The sequence below is a fragment of the Lepidochelys kempii genome, chromosome 8 (genome assembly GCF_965140285.1).
Source record: "Lepidochelys kempii isolate rLepKem1 chromosome 8, rLepKem1.hap1, whole genome shotgun sequence".
In the NCBI taxonomy this organism is placed as follows: domain Eukaryota; kingdom Metazoa; phylum Chordata; order Testudines; family Cheloniidae; genus Lepidochelys; species Lepidochelys kempii.
In genome coordinates this window covers 70,656,362-70,681,678 of record NC_136387.1, presented here as the reverse complement: position 1 = coordinate 70,681,678, position 25,317 = coordinate 70,656,362, and the positions used below count along the sequence as shown (strand labels likewise).

Below are 25,317 nucleotides of genomic sequence, written 5' to 3'. Positions count from 1 at the left end.
ATGCCCGTTCAGTCAGTCCTGGGGTGGCTGAGAACGTTGGCGCGTAGCTAGTGCACAGCTCCTGGATCTGCTGTCGCTGCATACGCCCAAGGGTCATGGAGAGGTTCACCTCTTCCACACCACCAGCACATTTCCCTTCGTAGTAGACACCTTCAGGCCACTCAGCATCGTCTCCTCCCTGGGCTGTAAACTGACAAACCTTTAATTCTCTGGAATAAAAGGGCTTTAGAGAATTAATATGGTACACCTTAGGCTTTCGGTTGGAGGTGGGGAATGCTATGAGATAATTAACAGCTCCCAGGCGCTCCTGGACCATGAATGGCCCTTCCCACGATGCTTCCATTTTATGGGCCTGGAGCGCCTTTAAGACCATGACCTGGTCTCCTACTTTGAAGGAACACTCTCTGGCATGTTTATCATACCAGGCTTTTTGCTCTTTTTGAGCATCCTGTAAGTTTTCTCTAGCAAGGGCTAAAGAGGTTCGGAGGGTGTTTTGTAGGTTGGTTACAAAGTCCAGAATGTTAGTTCCTGGAGAAGGTGTAAATCCCTCCCATTGCTGCTTCACCAACTGCAATGGCCCCTTAACCTCACGGCCATATACAAGTTCAAATGGGGAAAACCCTAAACTGGGATGTGGTACAGCTCTGTAGGCAAAGAGCAACTGCTGCAATACTAGGTCCCAATCATTGGAGTGCTCATTTACGAATTTACGTATCATAGCCCCCAAAGTTCCATTAAACTTCTCCACCATGCCATTTGTTTGATGGTGGTAAGGAGTGGCAACCAAGTGATTTACCCCATGAGCTTCCCAAAGGTTTTTCATAGTTCCTGCCAGGAAATTAGTCCCTGCATCTGTGAGGATGTCGGAGGGCCAACCTACCCTGGCAAAAATGTCTGCTAGTGCCTGACACACACTTTTAGCCCTGGTGTTGCTTAGAGCTACTGCTTCCGGCCATCGGGTGGCAAAATCCATGAAAGTCAGTATGTACTGCTTTCCTCTGGGTGTCTTTTTCGGAAAAGGACCCAGAATATCCACAGCTACTCGCTGAAATGGAACTTCAATGATGGGGAGTGGCTGGAGAGGGGCTTTGACCTGGTCTTGGGGTTTTCCCACTCTTTGGCACACCTCACAAGACTGGACATAGGTAGAAACATCCTTGCCCATTCCCTCCCAGTGGAATGATCCCCCCAAACGGTCTTTGGTCCTGTTCACCCCAGCATGGCCACTAGGGTGATCATGGGCTACGCTCAAGAGCTTGGCCCGGTATTTAGTTGGAACTACCAACGGTCTCTGAGGATGCCAGTCTTCCTGGTGTCCCCCAGAAAGAGTTTCCTTGTATAAAAGTCCTCTTTCTACAACAAACCTGGATCGATTAGAAGAGCTGAGAGGCGGTGGGTTGCTCCGTGCCGCCGTCCAAGCTCTCTGGAGGCTTTCATCTGCTTCCTGTTCGGTCTGGAACTGTTCCCTTGATGCTGGAGACATCAGTTCCTCATTGGATTGGGGACATAGGCTTGGTCCCTCTGGAAGCGATATAGGGGATGGAGCTGTTTCTGTTGACTGTGAACCGCTCTCCGCTGGTGCACTATGTTGGGATTCAGGCTCTGGCTGAGCCTCTTGTGTAGGGTTATCGGCTGCTGCCAGTTCAGGTTCGGTTGGGCCCTCTGGTGTTGAGGTTGCAAGTACTGGATTCAGTGCTGACACGGGGTCTGGTGTTGGTTGTTCGGCTGGTTCCGGTTCTGGGACTGGTTCCGTCTGGGTCTCTGGGACTGGATCCACTACTGCTGTTGCAGACATTGGCCTGGGGTCCAGGTCCATCACCTCTGACTGGGTCCTGATAGAAGTTTCCGGAACAGAGCTAGGCCTCACAGCTTGTTTAGCCTGGCTGCGGGTGACAGTTCCCACCCTCTTGGCCTGCTTCACATGATTGGCCAAGTCTTCCCCCAACAGCATGGGGATGGGATAATCATCATAGACTGCAAAAGTCCACATTCCTGACCAGCCCTTGTACTGGACAGGCAACTTGGCTGTAGGCAAATTGAAAGAGTTGGACTTGAAGGGTTGAATCGTCACTTGGATCTCTGGGTTGATTAAATTGGGGTCCACTAAGGAAGCATGGATAGCTGACACTTGTGCTCCGGTGTCCCTCCACGCGGTGACCTTCTTCCCGCCCACACTCACAGTTTCCCTCCGCTCCAAGGGTATCTGGGAGGTATCTGGGCCTGTGGACCTCTGGTGTGATTCCGGTGCAATGAACTGTAATCTGTTGGGGTTCTTGGGGCAGTTGGCCTTTACATGCCCCAGCTCGTTACACTTAAAACATCGTCCAGCTGACGGGTCACTGGGGCGAGGAGGGTTGCTGGAGAACGGGGTGGTGGGACGATAAGGGGTCTGGAGGGTTCTTTGGGAGGTAGGTGGGGCTTTGGGCGGCCCCCGGTAATAGGGTGTGGTCTGGGGTGGTCCCTTCTGGTCTCCGCTCCAACTGCGACCAGTTTTCTTCTTCTCTGCCACCTCCACCCATCTGGCTCCAATCTCTCCTGCCTCAATTACAGTTTTGGGTTTCCCATCTAGGATGTATCTTTCTATTTCCTCAGGAACACCCTCTAAGAATTGTTCCATTTGCATTAGGAAGGGCAAATTTACTGGAGATTCAACACTTGCTCCTGATATCCAGGCATCCCAATGTTTTACAATGTGGTAGGCATGTCGGGTAAATGACATGTCTGGTTTCCACCTTAGGGCTCTGAACCTCCGACGAGACTGCTCGGGTGTTATCCCCATTCTGACTCTCGCCTTGGATTTAAACAGTTCATACTTGTTCATATGTTCTTTAGGCATTTCAGCTGCCACCTCAGCTAAGGGTCCACTGAGCTGCGGCCTCAGCTCTACCATGTATTGGTCAGTAGAGATGTTGTACCCAAGGCAGGCCCTTTCGAAGTTTTCTAAGAAGGCCTCAGTATCATCACCTGCCTTGTAGGTGGGGAACTTTCTGGGATGGGAAGTGGTACCTGGAGAAGGATTGCTAGGGTTTGTTGGTATATTCTGCTGGGCCTTTATCCTCTCCATCTCCTCCACATGCTTCCTCTCTTTTTCCTTCTCCTCCTCCACATGCTTCCTCTCTTTTTCCCTCTCCTCCTCCACATGCTTCCTTGCCTCCATTTCCCTCTTGTGGGCAGCCTCTTGGTGTTGTTCTGCCTCCCTTTCTTGTTCCTTCTTCAGCTGCATGAGTTCTATCTGTCTTTCATGTTCCCTTTGTTTTTCCTCAGCCTGAAATTTGGCTAATTCCAGCTGTAGTCGAGCTGAGGATTTGGCCATTCTAACCTCTCTGTTTTTAACTAACTTTACACCCGAGGTTTAGAAATAAACAAACAAAACTTGGCTGTAAAATTTTGCTGTGCTGGAATAGAATACCTATTCTCTGATAGTGATTGTCAGCCTACAGAAAAAGACAATTCCCTTGTCTCTGCTCTGGGCCCAAATTAAAGCAAAAAAACCTCCAACTACTTGGAAACCTGCTTACCCAGCCCAAAGAAAAAAAAAATTCTTTTTCAAACCTGTGCTCCTTGTAAAACAAAAAAAATCAAAATCCTAAAAAAAAACCCTGCCACTTTTGTCTCCAGGCAAATGGGTAGAACACACACCCCCTATTTACTTTTAGGAAGAAAAGAAAAAAAAACCTCTGGGTTGGAAGACTGTGAATTTCCCTGCAGGAGTTAAGTACCCTGCCTCCAGGCAAAGAAAACCTGCAATTCACAAGATAATCCCCTTTTGTCTCTAATTGGCCACAAAGCAGAGAGAAACCAAGCTGCTTTCAGTTTCAAAGCTGCTTTCTGGACTTTCTTTCCAAAGAAAAAAAAATTTCCTTTTTAAAATCTGTATTTCTAGTTCAAAAAATCTCAACTGGATCTCAAATGATTTCAGGTTAATCCCACCACTGTGCCACCATGTCAAGGTTCCTCCCCCACTCTGAACTCTAGGGTACAGATGTGGGGACCTGCATGAAAAACCTCCTAAGCTTATCTTTACCAGCTTAGGTCAAAACTTCCCCAAGGTACAAAATATTACACCCGTTATCCTTGGACTGGCCGCTACCACCACCAAACTAATACTGGTTACTGGGGAAGAGCTGTTTGGACGCGTCCTTCCCCCCAAAATACTTCCCCAAACCCTTGCACCCCACTTCCTGGACAAGGTTTGGTAAAAAGCCTCACCAATTTGCCTAGGTGACTACAGACCCAGACCCTTGGATCTTAAGAACAATGAACAATCCTCCCAACACTTGCACCCCCCCCTTTCCTGGGAAATGTTGGATAAAAAGCCTCACCAATTTGCATAGGTGACCACAGACCCAAACCCTTGGATCTGAGAACAATGAAAAAGCATTCAGTGTTTTACAAGAAGACTTTTAATAAAAAATAGAAGTAAATAGAAATAAAGAAATCCCCCCTGTAAAATCAGGATGGTAGATATCTTACAGGGTAATTAGATTCAAAAACATAGAGAACCCCTCTAGGCAAAACTTTAAGTTACAAAAAAGATACACAGACAGAAATAGTTATTCTATTCAGCACAGTTCTTTTCTCAGCCATTTAAAGAAATCATAATCTAACACATACCTAGCTAGATTACTTACGAAAAGTTCTAAGGCTCCATTCCTGGTCTATCCCTGGCAGAAACCAGCATACAGACAGACACAGACCCTTTGTTTCTCTCCCTCCTCCCAGCTTTTGAAAGTATCTTGTCTCCTCATTGGTCATTTTGGTCAGGTGCCAGCGAGGTTACCTTTAGCTTCTTAACCCTTTACAGGTGAGAGGAGCTTTCCCCTGGCCAGGAGGGATTTCAAAGGGGTTTACCCTTCCCTTTATATTTATGACACCGTCTGTGGCTCAATTATAGGAAAAACACAATGACACACCCTCTAGAGGTGCAGCTAGCAGTTCCCAGAACCTCCCCCCTCTCACATCCTGGGTCATCCTCCCCTTTTCTCAGGTCCTCCGGTGCCAAACACTTATTTTTAAAAGCAACAGCAATAATGACCCTAATATTGGGGCTTTAGTGGACTCTCTAGATATGGCTTGAGGGATGTTGTGAGGAAACCTCCCATGTGATTGCTTCCTGTAGTGTGTCTGTTCGGTGGTTTAAAAGAAGACTAATGTTGTTACCTGAGCTGTCAGCCTAACCTCTTTCTGAAGCATTACATTCCGTTTTAAAGAAAAAAGAAAAACATCTCCCTTTTTCATTGAACAGGGAGTGAGTGTTAGATGCAGCTGTGGAAGAAGAGATGATGCCACATTCTCTTCCGAATTAAAGCAATGGAAGCCCAAATAAAGTCAAAGTGTGGGACCAGAAAAGGCAATGCTCATGAACGCCGAAATTATCAAACTTTTGTGTCTGTAGGCACATAAATCCATATAGAGGGATCTGGAAAGTGCCCAGATTTGATGCTGAGATGCTGAGCAACTACAGCTCCAAGTAATTTCATTGATCTCAGTAACTAAATTTGGGCATTCAAGTTTGACAATTTTGGGCAAAACTCTGGGTTGGTGCCATTCAGGGGCATGGGATTGACAGAGTTCCTTCAAGACCCAACATGTTCTGTAGCAGTCATAAAAAAGGGCTACAGGGAAGTAACATCAATCTGTACTATGCTACCCACAATGAATCTGACCGTCCACAGGGAGGGGCATATGATGTGGGGCACAGCACCCTGTGACAATGCTTGAAAATTCCACTATGGACTCCCATGCCTTTTGCATGGGAGTTTTCAGAGGAGAGAAGGTGCTAGGGAATGTGCTAGGAGTTAAACCATCAGTCCAGAGACAGGAAATGCCAAGCTGAGGGTATGTCTGTACTTGACATTGGCGATGTGATTCTCAGCTCATGTAGACGTACTTGCACTAGCTCAATGAAAGCTAGCATGCTAAAAACTATAGTGTAGCTGTGCCGAGTACGTACTCAAGGGATTCAAGCGGGTTTGTACTCAGGGCAGCTAGCCTGAGACATTGCTTGCCGCTGCCCATGCTACCATGGCTACACTACTCTTTTTAGTGTGCTAGCTCAATGACAGCTAGCATCAGCATGTCTATGCAAGCTGGGAATCTCACCCCTAGCTCTTAGCATAGGCATAACCTTAGAGAGATGAAGGTATCACTTTCCACTGAGCTAGGTGTTTACCCGGGAGGGTGTGATGGGGTATGCTCCCCACACTGGCCCTGCAAGAGTTGAGCTGGGCCACATGGGCTGAATCATCTAATTAGGTTGCAAAGGGGGCAGGGGGAGCTTGAGGCTGGAGGCAGCTAATTAGATAGAAGCTCACCTATGGGTGCTGGGCGGGGCTTCTACAAAAGACAGGACATTGGAAGTTGAGGAGCCTGCAGGGACGAGTTGCCTAAAGTCTTCCGGGGGTCTGCCGAGATGAATTGCCTAAACATGCTCCCTGGGAGGAGGGAATGAAGAGATTGGCAAACCCAGAGGAATGGGGAGGGCCAAGAACAGTGCTTAATTTGTTCATCTCTAGGCTTGTCAGTTCGTAGCCCCAGCACCTCTGGGCTTGCTGCATAAGTTATGAATGTAAAAAAATTGCTTGAGCTCCGGCACCTTATTAATTACAAATTAAGGCGGTATGGAAGCCGCTCAGGGGAAGGCAGCAAGGAATGGAGCGTTAGAGCGTCTCTGTGTAGAGGGTCCCTGAGCTGGAACCTGGAGTAGAGAGTGGGCCTCAGTTCCCTTGCTAGCCACTGTGGGAATGGCAGTGAAGCAGAAGACTGCCTGAGGCTGCTGGACAGCAGGAACTTTGATCCTCCCCTCCGAAAAGGGAAACCACAACAGTGACCTGCCTGGAGGGCTGAGTCACGAAGAGGCCACGGCAGCTCATGGAGCAAGAGAGGGGCTGCAGACTGGCAGAGAGAGACAGAGTGATGGCGTGTTGAGCTGGTGAGCTATTCCCCAGAGTGACCAGGAGGAGTCGCCCTCCTAGCTGTGAGAAGAGCAATCCCCGTGAAAGAGGGAAAGTGTGTGTAAATAACATAATTTATTTAAAACACAGACAAACCTTCATTTTTGCCTCCGTGACTAACCTGATTGACCAAGGTTCCTTGCATGATGCAGACAGAGCTGTGAGAGTGATGCCACAGTGACTCTTCAAAAAACCTTCACAGCAAACACAATAATCAGGTTATTACTGTGCACTCAGACGTCACCTTCTATCTGAGGAGCTCAACTACTTCACAACTGGTAATTAAACCTCCCACCACTCTATGACTTAGGTATGGATCATCATCCCTATTTTACAGATGAGGAAACTAAAGCATAGAGAGATTAAGTGACTTACCCCTGTTCACCTCGGAAGTGGGTGGTAGAACAGGAAATAGAACCCCAGTCCCTGACTTCCAGTCCTCTATCTTAACCATAATGACAGGTTTCAGAGTAACAGCCGTGTTAGTCTGTATTCACAAAAAGAGAAGGAGTACTTGTGGAACCTTAGAGACTAAAAAATGTATTTGAGCATAAGCTTTCGTGAGCTACAGCTCACTTCATCGGATGCATGCAGTGGAAAATACAGTCAGGAGATTTTATATACACAGAGAACGTGAAACAACGGGTGTTACCATAAACACTGTAATGAAAGTGATCAGGTAAGGTGAGCTATTACCAGCAGGAGTGGGGGGGAACCTTTTGTAGTGATAATCGACGTCTCCGACTCAAGAAATATTTTCAATACACCTCTGAACAGCATACTAACCCACAGAGACCTTCCTACCAACACTACAAAAAGAAAGATTCTGGGTGGACCCCTCCTGAAGGTTGAAACAACAGACTGGACTTCTACATAGAGTGCTTCCGCCGACGTGCACAGGCTGAAATTGTGGAAAAGCAGCATCACTTGCCCCATAACCTCAGCCGTGCAGAACACAATGCCATCCACAGCCTCAGAAACAACTCTGACATCATAATCAAAAAGGCTGACAAAGGAGATGCTGTCGTCATCATGAATAGGTCAGAATATGAACAAGAGGCTGCTAGGCAGCTCTCCAGCACCACATTCTACAAGCCATTATCCTCTGATCCCACTGAGGGTTACCAAAAGAAACTACACCATCTACTCAAGAAACTCCCTGAGAAAGCACAAGAGCAAATCCGCACAGACACATCCCTAGAACCCCGAGCAGGGGTATTCTATCTGCTACCCAAGATCCATAAACCTGGAAATCCTGGACACCCCATCATCTCGGGCATTAGTACCTTGACAGCAGGATTGTCTGGCTATGTAGACTCCCTCCTCAGGCCTTACACTACCAGCACTCCCAGCTATCTTCGAGACACCACTGACTTCCTGAGGAAACTACAATCCATCGGTGATCTTCCTGAAAACACCATCCTAGCCACTATGGATGTAGAAGCCCTCTACACCAACATTCCACACAAAGATGGACTACAAGCTGTCAGGAACAGTGTCCCCGATAATGTCACGGTAAACCTGGTGGCTGAACTTTGTGACTTTGTCCTCACCCATAACTATTTCACATTTGGGGACAATGTATACCTTCAAATCAACGGCACTTCTATGGGTACCCACATGGCCCCACAGTATGCCAACATTTTTATGGCTGACTTAGAACAACGCTTCCTTAGCTCTCGTCCCCTAATGCCCCTACTCTACTTGCACTACACTGATGACGTCTTCATCATCTGGACCCATGGAAAAGAAGCCCTTGAGGAATTCCACCATGATTTCAACAATTTCCATCCCACTATCAACCTCAGCCTGGACCAATCCACGCAAGAGATCCACTTCCTGGACACTAGAGTGCTAATAAGCGATGGTCACATAAACACCACCCTATACCAGAAACCTACTGACCACTATGCCTACCTATATGCCTCCAGCTTTCATCCAGACCACACCACATGATCCATTGTCTACAGCCAAGCTCTACGATACAACCGCATTTGCTCCAACCCCTCAGACAGAGACAAACACCTACAAGATCTCTATCAAGCATTCTTACAACTACAATACCCACCTGCTGAAGTGAAGAAACAGATTGAGAGAGCCAGAAGAGTACCCAGCTACACAAGATGCAAGTTACACCAATTAAACTCCCTTAAATATTGGTACATTAGATGAAAAGAAGTCTACTTGAGTGTAAGGGGATCTAAGTTAATGGAAGGGGACCTAATTTACACATCACCTCTGAATTAGGACATCTGTCTTTACTGTCATGCAGGTGTCAACTATTAGTAACACAATATATCCATCATCACCACCTCCAAGTAATAATAGGTTTCAGAGTAACAGCCGTGTTAGTCTGTATTCCCAAAAAGAAAAGGAGTACATATTGTAAGGAGAGTGATCACTTTAGATAAGCTATTACCACCAGGAGAGTGGGGTTGTGGGGGTGGGGGAACCTGGATTTGTGCTGGAAATGGCCCAACTTGATTATCATACACATTGTAAGGAGAGTGATCACTTTAGATAAGCTATTACCAGCAGGAGAGTGGGGTGGGGGGAGAGAAAACCTTTTGTAGTGGTAAACACCCATTTTTTCATGCTTTGTGTGTATAAAAAGATCTTCTATACTTTCCACAGTATGCATCCGATGAAGTGAGCTATAGCTCACGAAAGCTTATGCTCAAATAAATTGGTTAGTCTCTAAGGTGCCACAAGTACTCCTTTTCTTTTTCCAAGTAATAATGTACTGCTTCCCATATTCTCATGTTATACATCTGGTCAGTTTAGTAAAGAATAGGTTTTAAATGCCTTTATAGTCTTCTTTCTTAGTAGTCATGCATAAGTCATGGGCTTAACCAACTCTTCATTTCCATGAGAATCTCTGGGAATATTCAGAGTATGCCTGCTTCCACTGTGAGCAGCACATGTGTCAGCTACCCTCTTAGGCAACACACCAGTTGAACCAGGGCTTTCCAGAACTAAAAACATAAACTGCTACAGATTAAGATAAAGCCCCCTAACTGGGGGCCGAAACAACTCAGATCTAGCAGGTTACACATGCACATATACACTTTACATCAACATCACATATACAATTGTGTCTGAGTCCCCTTGGCCACCACACTGATTCAGCACTTGTGCTATTTTTCAAATGGCCTTTCCTATCCATATGCTGTGGTTACAGTATCCTATAAAATACTTGCAAACACAAACATGCAGTGATTCTAATAGGTGTTTTGTGTAAGAAAAACCCTATAGATTGCCTATGAATGCACAATTATATGCATTTATATGCAATTATATGCAATGATACTATATGTCAATATTATGGCTTTCCTGTTTCATGGTGTCATAACCATAAGGGTAGCCTAAAATTCCTCCTTACCTGTAATGGGTTAAGAAGCTCAAATAACCTGGTTGGCACCTGACCAAAAGAACCAATGGGGACAAAAGATACTTTCAAATCTGGGCGGGGAGAGGGTTTGTTTTGGGTTCTTTGTTTCTGTGGCTGTTCTCTCTTGGGACTGAGAGGGGCCAGACAGAAATCCAACTTCTCCAACCCATCCTAATCCAAGTCTCCAATATTACAACCAGCATAGGCAAGCCAGGCTAGTTTATCTTTTGTTTTGCTTGTGAATTTTCGCTGTGCTAAGAGGGAGGTTTATTCCTGTTTTCTGTAACTTGAATTTTCCCTGTGCTAAGAGGGAGGTTTATTCCTGTTTTCTGTAACTTTAAGGTTTTGCCCAGAGGGGAATCCTCTGGGTTTTGAATCTGAATACCCTGTAATGTATTTTCCATCCTGATTTTACAGAGACGATTTTTATCTTTCTTTTTTTTAATAAAATCTTTCTTTTAAGAACCTGACTGATTTTTCCATTGTTCCAAGACCCACGGGTTTGGGTCTTTGATCATTTTGTAACCAATTGGTTAGGATATTATTCTCAAGCCTCCCCAGGAAAGGGGGTGGAAGGGTTTGGGGGGATTGCTGGGGGAAGAGGAACTCCAAGTGGTCCTTTTCCTTGGTTCTTTGTTAAATCACTTGGTGGTGGTGGCAGCATACTTCAGTCCAAGGACAAATAGAGATTTGTGCCTTGGGGAAGTTTTTAACCTAAGCTGGTAGAAATAAGTTTAGGGAGTCTTTCATGCAGGTCCCCACGTCTGTACCCTAGAGTTCAGAGTGGGGAGGGAACACTGACACATGGGGATAACCTTATAATCATATCCCAGTTCTGTAGCATACCCTCAGCATGGTGAATGAATGTTTAAATTGTGTACCTATGGCTGAGTGTAAAATAATCTACTATGGTGAGGCACAGTAAATCACCTGTAAATGGTAGTTAATTAGATGTGACTTTGCCTCACAAGACATACTACATGTGTTAGCAGTTACACCCAAATACCTATCTTAAAAGTATGCAGAAACTACGTCAGGTCTTCAGCTGCATTATATTGCACAATGCATGAGATAAAAATGAAACAAGTATCATCACCCTTACACATGCTACTCATGTCCCTTGACATCTTTGGCAGCATGTAAATATACAGCAGCAATAAGCCACAGCAGGGTGTGGTTTGGTGGGATACTGATACATATCTCAGGTGCACCCATAGCTTTCTCATGACACTGTTAGCATAAATTATTCCTTTTAGTGTATGGCTCCTTCATTTTCAATTTAATATTTTTAAATGTTTTTAAATGAATCTTCAGAGGAATTTGTGCAGTGTGCCTTTCTACTGTGGAAAGTAGATTGCAGTAGAACTAACTGAGTGCATTGTCCATTTCTACTCATTCACACTCGTGTGAAAGTCCCACTGGCATCACCTGAGTAAGAACTGCATAGCACTTTAGAGAGGGAAAAGAAGAGAAGAAATGTGGATTCAATCAGTCAGACTCCCATACATTATTATCATGCATTGGCCAAAGGACTTCACCTGTGCTTTGAGCTCTTTGAAAATATACTAGGCTCCTTGAATCGGTTGGTTAAGCAACATCAGCTGTAAAACCTTGTGACATCTGATGGGTTATCAAAGAATACTTCAGACAGTTCTCCTCCCACCACTGTCCTACTACCAAGGTCCTTTGTATTCCACAGCAAGTAGGACCTAAATTTTGCTTCAAAGTCCCTAGATTCTTTGGCGCTTCTATGCTGTGGACTGAAAACTCAGCAGCAGCTTCATGTGGATACTAAACATTGATGTTTTTAAATGATAACCACAGCTTTCACCCTGATTTTAAATAAATTTTTATTTATTTTATTTAAATACATTATTTTATTTATTTAAATAAATAAAAAATAAGTTATTTTAAATAAAATTTATCTTATGCTTTCCAGCGTTTTCAGTAGGCCAAAGATTATTTTTAATGAACAATACAAGATAGTTTCACAGAAGTTGTCAGAAGAATGCTGGAGGTTTTGGCAGTTGGGTAGGGACATTTGGGGCTTTTCGCACCAGGAGAGTAGGGGGGGGCAGTTTAGGAATGTGCGGTAAGCACGTTAGCTGGATATTTCTGCTAAAATGATCAGCAGTAACATAATTAAATACTAACAGTTAACCTGTCATCTTTAATTAATAACCCAATGAGAATGAAGAATTTCATCCTTCTCTTAGAACTTTTGTTTCAGACTCCCTGCAGACTCAGGAGAACAACACTACAGCAGTTTACATTCTGCTTATGTTTTCAAGGTTGTCTATACAAAGATCAGAAACAAAAAAAACCCAAACCAAAAATCTAGATTCTACAGGGTGGAATATATGAAGCTTGCCTGTGACTCAGATCAAACACAAGTTCCTCTGAAATAAACCAGAAGAAGAGAGAGGCACTATTCCTTATAGGATCAAGGTACTCGGTTTACAGCCACTGCCTCAAGACCTAATGGCCTAAGTCTCCCCTAGCTGCCTTTGTACAATGTCTTACCAATATTATAGCAAACACAAGCATGTAACTAGCCTTATCAGTATTGCTTTATAACTAATTGTGCACTGTAGTGACACTGCTAGCATTACACCTTCCCACAAAACCTTTTTTAAAATATCAGATGTCACAATCCAGCCTCATTTGGCTCTTTGGGAGAGGGAGGATGCAGGGGGTACTTACCAGCATCCCTCTGATTTGAATGTTCCATGCTGTAATACTGGGGTGAAACAGTGAAAAGCTGAAGACAGGAGTCATGGAACTAAAGTGAAATATAATAGAATATACTTTCACTTGAGATCCTTATGAAATATTGATGTCTCTTATATGTGTATTTTCCCATAGATTTTAGCCAATAAATGTTGCTTTAAGCCATTACCCCTCAAAAGTTTTATGTATCCCAATAGTAGTCATGGCTTTAGGAAGGCATGACTCATTTGTGATCAGTATGCATTGTTATTGCCCCATCTGGATGGGAGAATTCCATCTGTTGTCCTAATTTCCACAGTGGAGATGCCAGTGTCACTGATTGGCTGCTTGCCTTTCTCCGCCCTGTCTGTGATTGGTGGATCCTCCCACTTCTGCCTTGATTTCTGTCTCTTTCTTTGCTCAGATTCTTGCACTTCACAGCTGCAGCTGTTCTACACTGACTACAGAGGGACCAGGTGTTGCTCACTGATCAGGACTCAACCAATAAGGTACATTGCTGGGATTTTGGAGGGAAGATGCACTCTGATCAGATGCTATTTGTTCTCAAAGGCTTCAGAGCAGTGGTGGGCCACCTGCGGCCCGGGGGCTGCAGGAGGCCCACCACTACTTTAGAGTGTGTATTTATGGCTAATGAACAGGATTTAGGACTAATAAGGGAAGAAGAAGGATGTTTTAAAAGAATGAGTCTGGGAAGAGGGTGTCTGTTGGGTTTAGGGGATGCAGGATGGATCCCCTAAATTGCAAGCATGCAAGGGCTCATCCAGGCTATATTTCAAAGGGAAATGTTTAGATTTAATTAAAGTGACATTATTCATTGTATTGTAAGGCTTTGTTTTTAAACACTTTTAGTCTTGATTTAAGGGTTTGCCCAAGATTCTATGGAACAATGGGAATCAAGTCACCAAACTGTGTGTATCTGAGCGCCCAGATTTGGGACAGGGGAAGGGTCAATATTGAAATAATTAAATAAATCGACAAGGACTTACGTTGGTGAGAAGTTATGCTAAATTAAATGTGGCTGGAGGTTTTGAAGGCAAGGGATTAGAGACTACAGTGATGAGGGCCATGTAAGTATTTAGACGAGAATGTATCCAGGATGGGGAAACGAATTAGAATTTTGCCATTAGATATGCGCAATATAGATCACTGGAATCAGTGGGAGCTGACTACATGTATCTGAGGGCACAGTTAATGGTGTATTTTTTTTAAAAAAAACAACAAACCCACCCTCATAGAAGCATGAAAATAACATTTTCCCCTAAAAATGTTGCCTGTTTGCATTTGACAAATATTAATTTTTAGGTTTGTATCAGAAGGATGTTTTCAGGGAGAAAATTATAGCTTTATGCCACCAAGAAATTATATTACACTGGAATCTCTGTACTAAAGCAAAATTTCCATGGGAGTTATTTTTTCTATGGGGATCTCTCTGCATTTATCTCCAATCCAGATTTGAAATTTAATAAGGTGTTAAGATAGCCACTATTTTTGCTCATTTTTAACCTAGTTCCTCAAGATGCCACGTCACAGATATATCTCCTGGCCAGAATGAATGGACTTCCTTTTACAAGTTCTTTGCATTGCTTTTCATCTAAAGGATCAGAAGGCTGATGCAGACGGAAGTCCTTATCACTCATGGTTCAGCATGCTGCCTTTGGTCCTCTGTCTCCCTACCATCCATAAATTGAGAAAATAAGAAACTGAAGGCCAGTTTTCTTGCATAACAGACCAGAGTACATCCAACTACAGAACAGTTCCAGAAAACAAATATTTTAGGGTGAATTTTCTAGTCTCCACTAATTTAAATGCCATGGATGCTATGCTTAAAAATAAAGCAACTAATTAGAAACCAAAACACTTCTACCTATGATATGAGTCAGACAGAAGAATCTCAACAACACAAAGACTAGTTCTTATTAAATCCCTGGTTTCAGAGTAGCAGCTGTGTTAGTCTGTATTTGCAAAAAGAAAAGGAGTACTTGTGGCATCTTAGAGACTAACCACATGAGCTTATGTTAAAATAAATTGAACATAAGCTCATGTGGTTAGTCTCTAAGATGCCACAAGTACTCCTCTTCTTTTTATTAAATCACTGTTTATCGCAGCAGTTAATACAATAGCACCACATGCTATACTTAAATTTTAATTAGAAGTGGTCCAAGTCAAAATTTTCACAGGGAAGTTAGTAACTACACCCACCTGAACATTCCTGAACATACTTACAAGATTTCCATTTAAATGGCATTTTCCATGAAAGTTTTGGGGGAGAGAGTCTCTTCTTTAAAAGATGTGGTTATTTGTTTAGACATCTTCCTGGTTGTGCACCACACTTATTGATTGTGGCATTTCACAAACCTTCATCAGCTTCTCCTCATGGGATGGATTATGATGCAGACCTCATAACTGCCCATTTTGTTATCTGCTGACATGGTGCCTTGTTGGCAAGGCGTTCAATTTCAGTTCAAAGTTAACCCAGTATATCCTTGGTCCCTTGCATCAGCTTTTTATATTTTTCTTACATCTGATTGTTCCTTCCCCTTTTTACAAGGTAGTTTACTCTTTTTTCCACTAGCATGTACAAAATCAAATATTCCTCTATTCTAAATGTGGATTCAGAAATACGGCTCAATGAAAAAAGACAGACAGGCATCCCTAACAGACAGTGTTAGAAGTCCTTTAAGAAATCTTGAGCCAATTTCTCCTTTTTGATTTATTCTTCAGCCTAATATGTCACCACAAGACAACCCACCAACAGGTAGATGTGAAAAATAGGGAGGGCTTTTAAATAACATTCCGAAATCCCGAATAGATCAGCACAATTATAACTGGGACAAAGTAGAATATTCATGAGATTTAATGACCTTATCAAATTACGTGGTGGCATGGTTCAAATATTGAGATTGGTTAGACAGTTGGGCAATAAAATCTAATTTTACAGGCTTTAGCAAACTTTTGGAAAATGTTCTCTGTGTTCTTCAAGACATTGCACCATTAGTGCCACCACTGGGGTGAATTACAAGAATACTTCCTTCTCCCCAACTTTTTATCTCATTGAAGTTCTCTGCAGCATGAATCTATTTTTACTCCTGCTCCCCATCATTAGTTTTTGTGAAGTTGCACGTCTGAGTGACATTTAGTCTTAACTTATTTGAGATATATACAGTAACAAAAAATGAAACTAAGAGTTTAACAGGGGATTTAACAAAATATTTCCTGGCAATCATTTGGCAGTGGAAGGGATGGCAAGAGACCTCGCCAGTCATGATTTTTCTTAACAAGAAGCATGCTGAGGGACAGGGGCTTTTAAACTGGATATGGCTGGACTATAGTGGGGCCTGAACCAAAATTCTGGATCCCCAGACCTGGGGGTTTAGTAAAGGCCTCTTTCTAGTTTTGAGAGGCCATCATGAAACCAAAGAACTGGAGCCTTCAATTAAAGGAAGCTCATTGTTTAAGAGAAATATTGGTTAGGACCATTTACTGAACTGTTGTAATCAATATTTATAGGCATTTTATATTAACTGGTTTTCTGCAAAAAAAAAAAATGAATGTGATGAAAATCAAATCTTTTATGTTTGTTCTGTTTTCTGGTCTGGGGAACAGGAGTAAGCATTAAAGCTGTTGATAGGGGCTGGTCTACAGTGAAAAGCTACATCAGCATAGCTACGTCTCTCAGGTGTGTGAGAAATCCACACCCCTGGAGAAGTAGTTAGGCCAGCCTAACTCTGGTGTAAACTGCACTTAGGTTGGCGAAAGGGCTGGCCTACACTTTAAAATCAGATCAATCCAGCTACATTGCTCAGGGTGTCAAAAATCCACACCCCTAAGTGACATAGTTAAGTCAACCTAAGACCCTGTGTAGAATTCTTCCGTTGACTTAGCTACCGCCTCTCTGGGAGGGGAACAATTACAGCGATGGGAGAAAGCCTCCTGTTGCTGTTGTAAGTGTCTATACTGAAGTGCTACAGTGGTGCAGGTGCACCACTGTTCCATTTTAAGTGTAGACACAGCCATAGCAACTTCTCTATGCTTTCTGTTTTTCCACAGATGGACAGATATCCCTTCTTCGTGTTTGTGTTGTGTGGGGTATTTTTGCCAAGAGACCTTTGTTTTCCGCATGGAAACGCTACAATAGATTGTGATACCATGCTACCGCACCATGGAGGTGAACCACAAAAATCCACTCCACCATATGTTATTGCTGTATCTTTTGATAAATATGATCCGGGAAACGAAATCCAAGGTAAACTATATAACTCATTTAAAAACTCTGTCTCCGTGTAAAGGTGCAAGCAGTCCTTGAGCACTCTCTTGCAGCCTGGTGTGGCCCTACAGGTGTGCCCTTCCTTAATTTCCCTAAGTGGAGCAGCAGTAGATTTCAGTTTAACAGTGCCGGGGCAAGGAGGAGCTGCCACAGATTAACAAAATGCCCTCACATTTTTATCAGGTTTCAGACCAGGAATCTTTACAACAAACAGTTCATCAGGCCCCAGGTTCCAGGCATCCAAATTTATAGTCCTCCACACCCAAGTCTCTGAATCAGGTTAAACTTGTCTCCAAGTGCCTGAGAGAGAAACCACCACCCACTGCAGCCCGCTTGCTTGCCCGCCTTCTCTCTTGTTCTGCTTCCAGTCCTAATCTAATTGCCTTCTATGATGAGATAACTGGTTCTGTGGATGAAGGGAAAGCAGTGGACGTGTTGTTCCTTGACTTTAGCAAAGCTTTTGACACTGTCTCCCACAGTATTCTTGCCAGCAAATTAAAGAAGTATGGGCTGGATGAATGGACTATAAGGTGGATAGAAAGCTGGCTAGATTGTCGGCCTCAACGGATAGTGATCAATGGCTCCGTGTCTAGTTGGCAGCCGGTATCAAGTGGAGTGCCCCGAGGGTCGGTCCTGGGGCCGGTTTTGTTCAATATCTTCATAAATGATCTGGAGGATGGTGTGGATTGCACCCTCAGCAAGTTTGCAGATGACACTAAACTGGGAGGCGAGGTAGATACGCTGGAGGGTAGGGATAGGTTACAGAGGGACCTAGACAAGTTGGAGGATTGGGCCAAAAGAAATCTGATGAGGTTCAACAAGGACAAGTGCAGAGTCCTGCACTTAGGACGGAAGAATCCAATGCACAGCTACAGACTAGGGACCGAATGGCTAGGCAGCAGTTCTGCAGAAAAGGACGTAGGGGTTACAGTGGACGAGAAACTGGATATGAGTCAACAGTGTGCCTTTGTTGCCAAGAAGGCCAATGGCATTTTGGGATGTATAAGTAGGGGCATTGCCAGCAGATCAAGGGACATGATCGTTCCCCTCTATTCGACATTGGTGAGGCCTCATCTGGAGTACTGTGTCCAGTTTTGGGCCCCACACTACAAGAAGGATGTGGAAAAATTGGAAAGAGTCCAGCGGAGGGCAACAAAAATGATTAGGGGACTGGAACACATGAGTTATGAGGAGAGGTTGAGGGAACTGGGGATGTTTAGCCTTCAGAAGAGAAGAATGAGGGGGGATTTGATAGCTGCTTTCAACTACCTGAAAGGGGGTTCCAAAGAGGATGGCTCTAGACTGTTCTCAGTGGTAGCAGATGACAGAACAAGGAGTAATGGTCTCAAGTTGCAGTGGGGGAGATACAGGTTGGCTATTAGGAAAAAATTTTTCATTAGGAGGGTGGTGAAATACTGGAGTGCGTTACCTAGGGAGGTGGTGGAATCTCCTTCCTTAGAAGTTTTTAAGGTCAGGCTTGACAAAGCCCTGGCTGGGATGATTTAATTGGGGATCGGTCCTGGTTTGAGCAGGGGGTTGGACTAGCTGATCTCCTGAGGTCCCTTCCAACCTTGATATTCTATGATTCCTGTTTATATGGCTCAACCCTCAACATGGACATGGCCTCCTTAATTATCCCCAGGCTGCAGGTTGTGGGCTCTTGCCTGTCCATTAAAGGGCTAGAACCCTTTTCCACATATACTCTTTCACGCTCCTTCTCCTACCAAATTCAGGCTGCACCAAAATTCCACCTGGTTTCCTTCTGCAGCATCTCCAAAATGTATCCCTTTCTTTCATCCCCACTCGTCCATACCCAGGTTATATCTTGCCTCTCCATGTGAGAAGATGTTTTTCCCTCGCCTATTGGGCAAATATGATTTCATCCCATTCTACAATGTCTGTGATGAAATTAAAGTCAACTGGCAAAACTGGGCTATGCTATTATTTATTTGATTTGATTTCATTTGTTGAACACTGGTTGTGTGCTGAGCGCTGTGCAGAAGGAAGGGGAACTACACTCAACTTGCTACAATACTGCAGGAGAGTAAAAGTTGCCTACAAAACTCAACATGTTAGAACTCCAAGGGTGGCTTTGTATGTTGTGCCTCTCAGAAGCTCAGCACAGAATTAGCAGCCCAGGCTTTACACCACCTTTGCACCTGCCCAGTCCTGGGCTGCGGCAGCACCTGCTGTAATTTAGACATCCTTGTTTAGGTTACAGCAGCCTTCCTGCTGCCATGTGGACAACAGCACTGCTTAGATTCTCACTGTTGCCAGCCTGAAGCATTCAACTCGCATGAGTCAGACTCTAAAATTCCATGAGATTGCATGAAAAGTCATGAGATCTTTCTAAAAATAATACAATTTGGGTACTTTTTATTTGCCTTCTGGTTTCTGAGTCTCTAGGTCATGTTCGCTTAATGTTTTCAAGCGTTTTTGAGCAACTGAGAGAGCTAGAAACTTTCACTTTAAAAAACAAAACAAACAAAAAAACCAGCTAAGATTCTCCTGCAATCCTGAGTCCACCAGCTGGGGCTTTAAGAAATACACCAAAACTTGCGAGACTTGTGATTTTTTTTCTGAGTTGGCAACACAATGTCCACAGTTCTGGATGCTACAGCCCACCCTAACACATTCTTTCCTCCACCATTCCTGACCTCAGCATATCTTCTATGCTGAGGTTTGAAAGGGGGTCCTCAGAAGAAGTGCAGTTCCGGCTCTTTCAAGGTGACAGAGCAGGGGTGAGAATCTCTCTCTGAAACCACAAGAAGCTTGGGGCCTAGCTTAGCACATCTTAAGCCTGCTCCCCAGCACTGATCTGTGGGTCCCTTTCAGCTTGGTGGCAAGGCTCCTAAAGCAACTTCATGTCTATTGACTAACTTCAACAACAAGCCTGCAACAAGCCCCCACTAAAATGAGCAGGCGGTGTGAAGGGGAGTTAGTCAGGTCAGTTTCCTCTTTGAAATCCAGGCAGCTCAAAATGGAGAACAGAGCAGCTGTTGTCCTACTGTGCCCCAGAATGCCTTTGGAATCCCAGGGACCCAGTCCCATGGAGTTGAGATGGAGGGGCTTTCATGGGGGACAGCATACCAAGGACAACACGTAGAAGAAGGGGAACATGTGGCTCATTGTGATTGGAAACATCAGAAGAAATCCATGCAGATCTAAAAAGAGGTTTTGTTAAAGGCTCCTCCAAAGATGGCAGGGCTGTTAGACCACTCAAAAGTGCCTATGAGTTTTAAAACCATTCTCAGCAACAAAATGATGGTGGATTTTAAAGGAACATTTAGGTGTGGGAGAACATTCCCATCACGTTTTAACAACATTAAGAAACAGTAAAACAAGCAATGGGCCTTACCAGCTACTAAGATTTTCCTTTCCTGTCCCTCTGGCCTTGCCCTTTTTAAATCCTGCCACTGGCTCCCTATTTTCCATTGCTTCAGGTTTTAAGGTTCCTAAGCTTGCCTTCAAGACCCTGCATAATTCTGCCTCTCCCTGCTCATATCTCTTTTTACATTGTCCCCAGCTCCACCAGCGACATGCTCTTTATCTGCTTCTTTTACAGCAACTTCTGTGCCTTAGTCCACACGGCCCTGCAGTCTATGGAATGCCTTAACCTGAGTTGGTCTCTAGGCCGCTACTCTTTCCTCCTTCAAATCCCTCTTCTACCATTACACCTACAAGGAACTAGTTGACTAATTATGGGCAGGTTGAGGATTAATTGGAGGTAGTCTACTATATTTTTTTAATGTTCGCTCAAGTACTGTATTATCAAGAAGTAGCCAATCACTACCTTAATCTAGACTTGTATGTTGTCCCCTGGGTCCTCTATCATTCATCTGGCTATCTTTATTTTTAAGACAAGTTCTTTGGGAAAGGGACCAGGCTTTCTATTATATTTGGGAAAACACCTAGTACTTTGTTGGCATTACCTGAATTCATTTATAATAATAAAAACTTGTCTGTGTCCCTTTAAAGTATGGTTTCACTTTGCAAAGTGACTCTTCAAAAATGACATTGTGCAGTTCTCTGTTTGTCTCTTGATTCTTTCCATAACAAACATAATAGTTTATGAGTAAATCAATGTGTTTCCTAACTTACATACTCAGCAGCCTGGGATCTGAGAGCCAAGTTGGGTTTTTTCCTACCTTGTACATCACTGAAAATAAAGATTCTGAAGTTGGAACTTAGCTAACAAAACAATGGCCCCCTAATTCTGGAACTCAGACAGAAGAGAAACCATCTCTCTCTTTGTCTCTTTCAATACCAACTAGTCCCATGCTGTGTTGGCTCTGCAGGCTTAACAAGTAAAAGTAGAAAATCTTTGTTACTAAAGCCAGTAGTTTAGGACTCTGAATACACACAAGGAGCAGGTTGGATGAATAGGAAGATTTTGATTTTACAGTTCACTTTGTAAAGCATCTGTATTGCAGTTTAAAGTTGTTTAAAGTTGTTTGTAAATTATATGGGGTATTAAGTTACTTCAAAAATGTGTTTAGTAATATGTAACACAGATGCCTATGCTACTTTTGTTTCTTTTCTTCCTTGTCAGTCTTAATATTGCTAATAAAAGCTGCAGTTAGACATAACATTTAAAATATATATAAAGGAACATAAGGCATTTCTGTAGATGCAGGATGCTTTGATACATGGGAAATGTGATGTTAAGTATTATTTAAAACAACTCCACAGCATGTGAAATTTACATTTATTTAAATGACTGTTTTCTCAGTGACTCTAGCGGGAATTGCAGAGCATGGTTTTCAAGGATTTCATCTACAGGCTCGAGAACTTGAAGGAGATACTCCTGTTGGTTCCTTTAAAATTACAGATCCCAACACACAAGCCCTTGCATGTCATAATGTTTCGGTATGTGCTCACTTGTTCAGATTAGTTACTTGGCTTGATTAACATTTATATACTTCTGTTGATACTGATCAAAAGAAAAACACATTTTTCATTATGCAATACATGTGAAATTATATCAGAACTCCAGGGTTCTGGCTCACAGAAAGAAAAGGACTCTTGTTCAGACAAATCATTAGACCTGTTCACCTGTTTGTGGCCTCTGATTTCCAAGCCTGTTCGCTATATGATATATCAGACTTCATAGTGACTAGAATTCAATGCCTAGAAGACACATTTGGATTTTTATGTACAATATTGCAGAGGGTCAACTGCAAAATCAGAGTAAAATGTTTGGTGCTTGGCCCAATTCTTAGTACTGGACTAATATTTCCAGCATGGTGCTGTGGGGCTCTGCTGTGCGGCTAGATGTGCTGGCTGTTCGATGAGGTATAGATCCAAAGTCCTGACCTCTTGTGGTGGTGAAAGATCATTTGTCATGGCATTTTTTAACAAAAATCATACAGCAGTCATGGTAAATTTAGTAGAAAATCATGGGCGTAAGGGGAAATAGAGTGTAAAATCCTGGGTATGGACAGAGAAGGGGGATGGATTTTGTGCACGACCCTGTGCACCAGGTCGCCACGCCACTTACTCAAATTTGGTCCGGCCACCCCCCATCATGACAGAGGGGCACCTGGCCCAAATCTGAGTGGAGCTGTGACTCCATGTGCCAGGTCAGAACTCCTGGAGCGGGGAGCTGGGCCCAATCCTGCAGGACAGGAGCTGCTGCTGTGGGCTTAGTGCCAGTAGGGTTCACTCTCCAAACCCTCCTCTTCTTCCTGCACCTCAGGGTCTCCCCTCTGCATGGATGCTTTATTAAAATCATGGACAGAAAGTAAAGTCACGGACAGACTGAGAAATCACTGTACCTGTGACTTTTCAACGACTGTGACAAATCTGCAGCCCCACCCATGTAGCCAAATTCCTTTACTAATATATGCAAGCACATATAGATGAAAAATGCTTTCGCTTTTCATATTTATATTTTTATTACAGAATTCAGCAGTAAGCCACACAAATTCAGAAGTGAAGCACAAAGTTACAACAACTTGGATTGCACCTTTGGACACCAAAAGTATTCAGTTTAGGTATATTTTTGATTATTATTATTTTTTTTGCTTTGATATTTTATTTTCATGGGACAATTCAATATGGTTTCCTTGGGTGTACACTTTCATTCTGGCATAACCATTCTATGCTCTCCATATATTTTCCGTGGCATTGTTTTGTTTCATTGTTTGCATTAGCTTCCCATTGTATTAGTATAATAAAGCCACTACCATTTTGATGTAAACTTTGTTAAAAGTAACTACTGTATATGTGGCCCAGTCCTACAAACCTCTACTCACCCAAATAGTTCCATTACTAGTGGACCCTGGTTCAGAAAGCAATTTTTACCCTTTAGTTCCCCATTCCTTATGCACATGAGAAACTATATGCATGTGAGTAGTCCCATACATGAGAGAGGCCTTTTATTGATTTCAGTAGGCTTTGGCTCAGGCACTAATACAACATTTTTGCTTGTTTAATAAAATAATTTCTTTCATATTGAGTCTGGAATAAATAATGATTAGAGGTGGGAATCCTTGAAGACTAATTTTAAACATCACTTTCTTTCTTTGTTTATTTAATTCTGGCATTTCCATAACCTGTTCTCAGCAAATTTTTTTTCATGCCCTTTTGTGGAAATGACCCAAGACACACACTGAGTGAAGAAAGCTGCTAAAGCCAAATTTATGCCACGTTTTATGTAACTTTAATTAGCCTGGCATATTACAAAGTTTTCATTAACAACAAAAAATAACGTCTGGGGCTAACAATAAGTTTGCCAAGTGTTATTCAAAATCGATTTGAAACAGCTGAGATATTAAACTTCTGAAATCTGAAGTTTACAGTAGAAAGGCCAAATCAGTAACTCCCTTAAGTCCTTACACATACAAAGAGGAGCAAAAAGACACAGAAATGGAGTAACTCTTCCACAGTATGATCATCTCCTCTCCCTGGTCCCATCAAAGCCATGCTTCACCCATAGGTTGAGGCTATATGAATATGAGAAGGTCTGTCAAGGCCTTTCCAAACCTGGTGGATATTTGAGCAGATATCCACACAGGAGTCTATGCTTCTCCAAGCAGCTTTCATTCCTCTTCCATGCATTCTAACCTTCTATTTTGTTGATCCTTAGCAAGATGTTGGACATTAATATAGGAATTATAAAATAAAAAAGTTTCTAAGATTATTAATTACACTTCAAACTTTTTTCTTACACCTTTTCTTGAAGGCTGCAACATGAATTCATACTGAAAATCATACATTTTCAAAAAACTCTAACAAGAGTGAATTTTCTTAGCTGAAAGAAATCTTGTGATTTTATTTCATAATATACTGAAATATAATTTGCTAGAGAAAGTAAATCGTACTGATCTTATTTTCCCTCTAGAGCAACATTTGTTCAAGATTCAGAGAACTTCTGGGTTGGAGTTCTCAGCAAAACTGTCGCTGCTGAACATTCTCAGTCAGCCAATGTCACAGAAAGAAGAAAGAAGAAGAAGGTATGTTTTGAGTTTATCTTGTCTGAGTAGTATAAATAAATGTGGATGTGAAAATATACTTCCATGACAATGGGCCCCATCTGAGGTGTTTCAAATTGGGCATCCATAAACTGAGTCAGACAAAATCAGTGTCTGCTTTGGAAAATTTGACCCTACCTATTTAATCCTCACAACACTCGAGTTATACTAAGTATTATTATCCCATCTGACAGTAAGGAAACTGAGATGCAGAGAGTCCAGTCATTCTAGCCAATGAATACCATACAAAGAACAGGAGAGGGGTTAAATTACGGAGTCAGGTGATCCAAGAGGCATAAGGCACATCATAACCCCTGTCCTCCATGGCTACCCCAGGGCATAAGGATTGGGTGACTACACTGGATGTTCTTAGAAATGAAAGTTTAAGTATCCAGTTCATTTTTATTTTCAAAGAACTCCTCATACTAAACTTTCCCATAGTGTAGGGAGGTGAAGTGAAGTAAGAATAAACCAGGGGACCAGATCTTCCGCTGATGTAAATCA

At 43.0% G+C, this 25,317-nt stretch overlaps 1 protein-coding gene across 3 annotated transcripts in view; it reads left to right on the top strand.

The window, feature by feature from the left end:
- The window catches only part of LOC140916039 (putative ferric-chelate reductase 1), a 139,168-nt gene that overhangs the window by 77,032 nt on the left and 36,819 nt on the right, over positions 1–25,317 (top strand). For 2 of the 3 annotated variants that reach the window (XM_078854083.1, XM_078854082.1), the window contains exons 2-7: positions 12,636–12,792; positions 13,478–13,562; positions 17,122–17,317; positions 22,071–22,207; positions 23,243–23,334; positions 24,684–24,795. In XM_078854083.1, coding sequence (XP_078710209.1) covers positions 17,122–17,317; positions 22,071–22,207; positions 23,243–23,334; positions 24,684–24,795 — 537 coding nt within the window. In that variant the 5' untranslated portion in view covers positions 12,636–12,792; positions 13,478–13,562. Of the gene's footprint in view, positions 1–12,635; positions 12,793–13,477; positions 13,563–17,121; positions 17,318–22,070; positions 22,208–23,242; positions 23,335–24,683; positions 24,796–25,317 lie in introns of those variants that run through there. The other variant, XR_013636183.1, reaches the window with a different exon arrangement.